Source organism: Etheostoma cragini, unplaced genomic scaffold (genome assembly GCF_013103735.1).
Source record: "Etheostoma cragini isolate CJK2018 unplaced genomic scaffold, CSU_Ecrag_1.0 ScbMSFa_1173, whole genome shotgun sequence".
Classification (NCBI taxonomy): Eukaryota; Metazoa; Chordata; class Actinopteri; order Perciformes; family Percidae; genus Etheostoma; species Etheostoma cragini.
Genome location: NW_023265200.1, coordinates 1 through 8,759, shown reverse-complemented (window position 1 = coordinate 8,759; position 8,759 = coordinate 1). Strand labels below are relative to the sequence as shown.

At 45.9% G+C, this 8,759-nt stretch overlaps 1 protein-coding gene across 1 annotated transcript; it reads right to left on the bottom strand.

Moving 5' to 3' along the window:
• Nucleotides 1-138: 138 nt before the first annotated feature.
• Nucleotides 139-8,759, bottom strand: LOC117939811 (T-box transcription factor TBX6-like; the record flags this gene model as incomplete). The annotated part of the gene is made up of 4 exons (XM_034865250.1): nt 8,606-8,759; nt 4,468-5,638; nt 908-2,906; nt 139-241 (listed from the first exon to the last, which is right to left on the bottom strand). Coding segments are annotated over exons 2-4 (3,199 nt in total), but the record flags the coding sequence as incomplete, so codon positions are not given.

The following is an 8,759-nucleotide window of genomic DNA, read 5'->3' as shown; positions in this document are numbered from 1 at the left end:
CCTAACCCACCCTAACCCACTCTAACCCACTCCTAACCCATCCTAACCCACTCCTAACACACTCTAACCCACTCTATCCCACCCTAACCCAGTCCGACTGTGACAACAACATAATTTTTATCATTTCTGAGTCGTTACCGTTTCCCGGTGCATCGGTGCATCGCTGCAGGTGACCTTCAGGTGCCGTCTCCGGCTGTTGGACAACATCAGAAGAGTCAACAACGTGGCGTTTGAGGGCCTCCTGAAATACAAGTTTGGCTTTTATTTTCCTGCATTTAAGACTCATTCCCCCACTATGCACCACGGAGCAGGTGTTTTTCTCCATAAACAACATGAAATCAGGGTCAACTCCTGCTAAAGATGTCCCACCATGGTCAGAAAGGACACACACACACACACACACACACAGAGACAGACAGACACACACACACACGCGCGCACACAGACACACAGACACACAGACACACACACACACACACACACTCAGTGGTTGAGTGGTCCCCTGCCGATCGGTTGGCGGTTCGATTCCTGGCCCTGGAGTCCCATGTCAAAGTGTCTTTGGGTAAGACACTGAACCCCAATCCCCCCCACCCCCCAACTGCTGCTCTCAAACTAGGGAGATAAAACTGAGACCTAGACACACATGGTGAAAACCGGATCTGCAGCAATGTGCAGAAAAACTAAAATATGGTGTTTTTAGAAAATGAAACCATGGAAACCTATTCTACAACCTCAAAATGCAGTTGAGCAGAATATGGGCCCTTTAATCATAATAACAATATGGGCCCTTTAAAAATGTTTACCTCATTATTTGAAACTTTGGTAATGTTTAACAAAAACATCTGACTTACTAAGTGGGGTCCCTGGTGATACCCACCCCTAAAAAACACATCTGATTTAGTTTTACCTTCGATGTGAAAGAGATAAATAACTGCTCCTCCACTTCCTCCAGGTTAGGCTGCATCTTAGTGTAGATGGAGGCATCCACCTCTGGGGTAGCATCCGTCTTAGCGAGCTTCTGCCGCTGGGTCTTCTTCTTCTTGCGTTTGCAGGGTTTGTTGGCAGGGCTCGGTTCCACCTGCTGGGAAGGCTCAGGTGCATTTGCTTCTACTGTAGTTGGAGGGGGGGAGGGACCATGCAATGGCTCCGTGTTCGCAAACTCCACCTCCATCCCGAGGTTGTCATCAATGGAGAAAAAGTGCACGAGGTCGGCGAGCGAAGGCGTAGGAGACAACCCGTCTCCGCCTAACGACGAAAAGGTTGGAGACAGCGGCAACTGAAGCGCGAGGGGGGACAGTTCTGCAGGGAAGGGCAACGACTGCTCGCTTTCTTGAAATGACGGAGTGGGATCAGAGGGAGACATGGGTGTGGAGGGGTCATGGGTCTGGGGTTCAGGGTGGGAGGGAGTCTGGGACGGAAACAAAGGGGGCGTAACAGACCCTAAAGGGAGAGCCTGTGGCTGAAATGTGAACGGTGGGTCTACGTACGGCTCCGGTGGAGGTAACACTGTGTGCCATTTGAACACAGATGCAGAGTCTTCGCTGTGCTGGAACTCTTCGGGATGTACTGATTTTGGAGTGGTTTCAGAAGTTGTGGCGTCGAGGTCGAACGACAACGAGATGGGCAGGGAAGGTAACGGTTCTGGAGAACTCGCGGGGGACAAAGGCTCAAAGCCAAAGGAAGAACACTCTGGGTCAGGGAGCAAAGAATCAGACTTCATGGTTAATGATTGTGAAGGTAGCGTGGATGACTCGGGAATGGTTGGCGTCGGTGGCGAGTTCGGGGCAGAGTTAGGTAACACTGACAACAATATAGGAGATACAGAAGAGGTAGCAAGAGTTGAGGAAATGTTAGATATAGATGTGCTAGCTTTACAAAATTGCAAATCTGAGTTGGGTAACACTTGTGTAACAGTCGGCTCTGGGCCTATGCTTTCAGAAACAGAAGCCAAGAGATCTTGGGATCTTAGGGTCTTTGGGTCTGTAGAGACAACCAAGGAACCATGGGATCTTAGGGTATTTGGGTCTGCACAGACAACCAAGGAATCATGGGATCTGAGGGTCTTTGGGTCTGCAGAGAAAACCAAAGAATCTTGGGATCTTAGGATCTTTGGGTCTGTAGAGACAACCAAGGAATCTTGGGACCTTAGGGTCTTTGGGTCTGTAGAGACAACCAAGGAATCTTGGGATCTTAGAGTCTTTGGGTCTGTAAAAACAACAGCATCTGGACATAAAGGACTCGAAGGCTTACAGGCAGTTCCAACCACTTGTCCAGTTACATTCATTTTATCTGGAGGAAGATGTGCATCAGTGTGTCCAGAGGCCTGGTTGAGGACATCTCCAGTGAGGTCCTTTGAGGAATTAGTTGCTTTGTTGGCGCAATCAGAAGGTAGACCCGCAGGAGCCTCTGGAGGAGGAGGGTCTAACTTGCTCTTGGCCATTTTAGATTTCGTTGAATGCTGCTTCAAGAACAGAGCCAGGGCTGGAAGAGGTGCCAGCCGTTTATGCTTCTTGATTTCCTCTGGTGGCACTTCGGGCTTACTTTGGGAGTCCGAGTCCACTGAGGAGTTCTGGGCCACAACATTACTGACCTCAGAACAATCTGTCCTAACTTTGTCTTTGCAGTTTACTGAATTCAAAAGGTCCTTATCCTTCTTAACCTTCCTCTTGGTTACAACAGTGTCAGCTGTCTTTGCAGACGATGTGTCTCTTTGTGTTCTTCCGGGTATGCTTTCCCTTTTGGGAACATCTTTGCTTTTCAACGCTGTGGTTTTAGAGTTGGTCCTCTCAGTTCTGTGAGGGGTGTTGTTATTGATGCCCAACTGCTCCAGGTTGCATCTGTGCAGTGAGACGTGAGCCTCCCGAATAAGTTCAGAGAATAACTTCTGAGCTGGGAGAGGATTGCTGCTGAAGGAAACATCACATTAGTGTCATTGGGATTATTATCATCATGATATAGTGGAGACATGTAACACGCTTTCTGGCAAACTCACAGGGAACACAACAATCCCAGCAAAGTTTTAAGCATCTGAAGGGGGAATGACCCATGCCTTTGGTGTGTGAGACCGGGGTTTGATTCCCACTGTGATACATCAACCAATGTGTCCCTGAGCAATGCACTTAACCCTTAGTTGCTCCAGAGACATGCGACCTCTGACACATGAATAAAAGCGCCAGCTATATGACATTTATCTGAAGTTTCTTTGTGCAGAACTACAGAAGTCAGTGCCATGCTTTTGTTTAAAACCAGACTGGTTATCAGTAGACCGGACGTTCCTCTCAGGTCTACACAACAGAACTGTCTCCAACACGTTGGACATAACACTGGCCACAGCTACTGGCCTGGAATTATCTGAGCACTTTATCTTTAATAACGGGAACCAGCACAACAGAGAGCTTAGAACCAGGTACCTATCCATGAATCCAGGTCAAGGCCACCTTTGAAGAACATACATACAGTATGATCCGATTATCAGTACTTTTATCAACACTGATTGTGATTTATATGACAAACGAACTTAGTCAGGCACATACACTACTGAATGTGTTAGTTTAACACTAACATTTCAGCTAGCCAGGCAGCTAGCTAGGCTACATGCTGACACGTTGTGATGGTGAACATTGACGCTGTCTCTCCCCGATGTGAGTCTCATACTCAGATTTAAACGGCTTCTGACATAACTGTCATACTGAAATTAGTGAAATCCATTAAGTAAACTTCTCATTACAAACAATAACAGAAGATGGAAATCATTTCAGAAACGTTGTAGCTATCTATGGTTGATTGGATGCTAACGTTAGCTAACAACACCAGTTTATAGAGTTATATACAGTATACAACTCTATATGTAGACCTCACCTGACTCAGGTGTGTGTATGACTAGAGAGCAGAAGGGCAAACTAATTTTCAACCGCATTCTGTTGTTTATGTTAAAAAAAGTTTACTTATGGTGCTGTTGAGTTATGCAATAAGGAAACGTATCGTGACACTAGGAAGGAATACGTTGATTTACTGAGCGCTTTAACAGTATTCCCAAGTGTGACATTTAAAAGCCTGTCTGCTCTTGCAAATGTAACCCTTGGTTAAAGAACGTGAAGAACATGGCCTGTTCACCGTCAAAGTGGAAACCTGTTATTAGATATGTACTTTTTACAAATATACTTTCTCTGATCAGTGTTACAACTGCATGACTGCTGTTGACATGGTAACTGGGACCTCTGTCGTGTCCTTGTGTGGAGCCGGTGACGCTGGGAAGAGAACAGGCGTTCCTGGACTGAGATAAACTGTCAACATTACTGTTTGGTTGTGACTACGTGATTTATCTCATGGTATTACAAGAGCGGCTGTAGAAGCTTTGTCGTCTTTTTCCTGTACTGATGCTGAGAGTACTGTGAAAGGGATTCACCTTCATTATAACTTTATAGATTCCTGTCTATTCTTGATAATGAAATTCTAACAAAACCTTACCACAAGCTTTCCCCAGTGACAGCTGCCTGATCTTCTTCTGTGGTGGTTTTTTTCTGGAGGTCACCTGACCCAGACGGCGTTGGGTCCACTGGTTTGGAGCTTTTAGGTTTATGGTTGGCGAGTAGAGACTTCAAGCTCTTTTTCACAGGATGCTGCTCGCTGCTTGTTGTGCCTCCGTCTTTGAGGGAGTCTTTGCCAGACTTCAGTTTCAGCTTTAGAAGGCCCAGCGAGCCGGAGCCTTCCTCCTTCAGTCCTTTGGCAAACGGGTTGTAGTCAACTTTAAGCTGAGAAAACCGGGAGTTCTGGTAAGCAGTGACGGCCATGAACTCAGTCTGAGGGAACGTGAACGTGACAACACTAGGACCATTCAACTTTATGTCTTTAGCAGCTTTGTCAGACTGGACCACGTGCAGCCGGGGCAGGTAGCGGTGCAGCGGACGCAGGACGGTGTTCCCGTCTTGGTCTGAAATGTTGTTTGTGAGTTTCAGTTTGTAAAAGGACACTGGACTCTGCATCCAGTGTTGGCCGGCTGACGGGGAGTCTGGATGAGCAAATGGTTGACTCTTAACGTGACTTTCTGCCTTTCCAGCTACTTGCCAGGTCTTGCCGGTCCACTTGTAACAACTGTTGTCCAATGGTTGAACGTCCATGACCAACGAGTACTTCCTTGACGGCTGCAAGCCGGAGATCCTAAAGCGGCAGGAGGGGAACATCCTGCTGCCTTGTTGAGTCAGAATCATCTCTGTTCTGCATCTGAAGAACTCGTTCCACATGCTGTTGTTGTCCAGAGTGACTCTGATGCCACTGCGGATGCTATCAGGCGACAGGTTGTCCGGACCGGGAGGATGCTTCACGTCAGGAAGACCCTCACAAGTCCTGATGGTTTCTTTTGATGGGTACACCTTGGGTTTCCCCATTGTGTCTGCCTCTTTATGGGTTATACCGGTTCCTGGCTCCATGCCACCTTCACTTGCCTTGCCCGGTTTGGGAACAACGAAGCGTGCAGGTGGATGGTCCGCGGCCGGCGCCGCTGCCGGGTTGGTGGCCCCTTCCTGATGGAACACCATTCCTTTCTGCTTCTTCTTCTTAGAGGCCATGAACAGGTCCCAGACATCTAAAGAACAGGACGACCCCTCGTTTCATACATCTATGGATGGTTCAAGAAGGCCTCCTGTAAAACAGAAATGACAAACTTCATTAACTTGCCATTAGTAATGTCAATGCCAATTTTATTTCTATAACACATGAAAAACAACCGTTGACCAAAGTGCTGAACAGGGTCGATGTCAAATACATAAATAATAACACATGTAAAAATGAATCCAACCAACGTGAATCCCAGGGAAACAAGACAACACTTTAACACATCAGAAACCAGGATAACGGGGTTTAAAAGCTGCAAAAGGTAAATCTTGAGCAGCGATTTAACCTTTCGGAGGGTCTGTGGAGCTTTAAAAAAGGGGGCAATAAAAGACAAGTAGCATCTGCATTGTCATGGCAACGTGTTGATAGCGTTGTTTTCTTATTGAGAGCTTAATATGTCGCTATCAGCTGGAACATGACCTCTATGTAGCCTGTCCCATATAGATAGATAGTTAGTTACTTAGATAGAGAGATAGATATTTATTCATCCCAAAAAATGTGATATTAAAGTGTTCCAGCAGCAAAATCAGTCGCACGGCACAGAGTATAAGTATAATGAAATACTAGGATACAATATACATGCATACAACACACTGATCATGTGCTGGGAGACGGGATCCATTTTGTCTAGAACAACGTGGTTGTTGTTGAATGTTGTGTGATTCAGTGTAAATTAATGGAAACACCTTAAAGTGTCTCCAACCAGTCCGATACACCAGTGTGATCCTAAAACAGCGTGTGATGTCGCCACCACAGGTTCTTATTGGCTGTAAAGCCGTTGGATGGACACACTTTCACCAGATTTATTCTCAGGAGGTTTTACTGAACTTCAGATAATTAGATGGCCACGTGGTTGAAACTTAGCTAGAGTGACAATTTGCATCTGGTCTTTTCTGATAAAGTTCTTCACCAGCACGCTCCAGGAGGCCATAGTCATAGTATAAGGTTATATTATTGATATCTTTTAGTTGATATACTGGGGTTTCCCTCTGTTTGTCTCTCAAATCTGAGCTGTGACAACGGTTCAAGAGTGGTAAGTCCAAACTGCCTGCGAGCATCTCGGAGGCTACTTCAGACGTTACAGTAGTCTCTCGTTAGCATCTTATATGCTACTTGTCACAAAGTGACGCATGCGCGACTCAGATCTGCCCTCTCCTCCCATCGGCCAGTGACAGTCGTCTTTCTTCCTTTAGTTTCTGGGGGAAACAAAATCGTCAACAATTTAACTCGCTACGTGTCCAATGCTATATTCCAGCAGCTCAACAGTCAACACGTCCTTTTCATTTTAAAAGTGTACTTTTCATTTCATTGGCTGTCTCATTCCTCATACCGCCGTCAGTACACCGCTAACTTGCACTGACCACTTCCTGCCGTTAATGCCAACTTTCGATGGTTAGCATAGTCCCAAAAGGCTCACCGCCTCTCAAAAACTATTAAACTGACCTTTGTTGTCAACTATTATTGTAATTTACGAGATCGTATCCCCGACGAGCCGCCATTAGGCTTGGTTGTAAAATATGGGAGAAGCCAGACCCATGTGACGCGTTCATCCAATCAGCTGCTGGTCGACGTCCCTGGTCCTTCCCACAGACAGTTAAAGAAACATCAACATGGGCACAGGCTAATTAATGCTAACTAACATGCTAGTTAACATTAACATAGGCACAGGCTAATTACTGCTAACAAACATGCTAGTTAACATTAACATAGGCACAGGCTAATTACTGCTAACTAACATGCTAGTTAACATTAACATAGGCACAGGCTAATTACTGCTAACTAACATGTTAGTTAACATTAACATAGACACAGGCTAATTACTGCTAACTAACATGTTAGTTAACATTAACATAGGCACAGGCTAATTACTGCTAACTAACATGCTAGTTAACATTAACATAGACACAGGCTAATTAATGCTAACTAACATGCTAGTTAACATTAACATAGACACAGGCTAATTACTGCTAACTAACATGTTAGTTAACATTAACATAGACACAGGCTAATTACTGCTAACTAACATGTTAGTTAACATTAACATAGGCACAGGCTAATTACTGCTAACTAACATGTTAGTTAACATTAACATAGTTTATCCTGTACTCTACGGGGACTCCTCTACTGTGTGACGGTAAGTCGCGCGGTTATGAACCCCACCGTTTTTTAAACTGCTATGGAGCCATAACATGAGCTACAAGCTAACGGAGCCTTTTATACGCTGTCGTGTTTCTGTCGAAATAAACAACGGACAAATAGAGTCTTCAAACGATTCAGATGGAAAGTTATTCTCTGTCAAAGTGGCGTCAGAATGAATGGGAGTCAATGGGATGCTAACGGCGGGTGATGGCTTCGTAGCATCAAAATGGCGCCATGGGAGCAACTCTTAAAGAAGAGCGCCCCCTCTTTCCACTTTGTAGCCAAGATGGCGCCAGTGTAGTGTGTGTAATGTGCTGCCTTTTGCCTTATCTACACTATATTCTTAAAAAGTGTTTCAAGAGAGTGAACAGGCGGTTTGAGACCCAGCCAAAGTGATTTAATAACCGCAGCAGTGATTAAAATTCCAAAATGTAAAAACTAGACTACCGCCACACTAACGCCTGCTACCAGCCCAACGGGAGTTGGTTAGCTAGGCACAGGCAGACTTTTCTATTCTTTAAGGCTGTTAATTAACCAATATTACATGCCTGAGGGTACCTGTGTGCTGCCATGTTACCTGCTCCACTTAATTAAGCTTAACCCAATGAATCACCTGACTAGCTGGAGCTAAGGGAAGGAAACACGTTCTTAACCACTTTGGATGCATTAGATGGTTAACAAATGGTTAATAATTGGTTAATAAATGGAGCCAGGAGAGACTGAGGCTAGCTAGCAGCAGCAGGCCCGATGCTGGGCCCGGTACTGGTCGGTGTGCAGGCCCATTACCAGTCCAGCCTAACGGTCGGTGTGCAGGACCCACTGCGGCCACGTGCTCTGATCCCGGCCCACGGATTACCTTCTGCGTGCTCGAGAACATCGAGTATTCGACGGTGTAACGTTATAATCCGCATCGTTATGGTCTGTTTTCCGCCGTACCAAACCCCCTCGGCATCGTGGAGCTTTGTGGGGTGGGGGTGGGGGGGCATGCGGTGTCCTCGTTGCACTGAAAC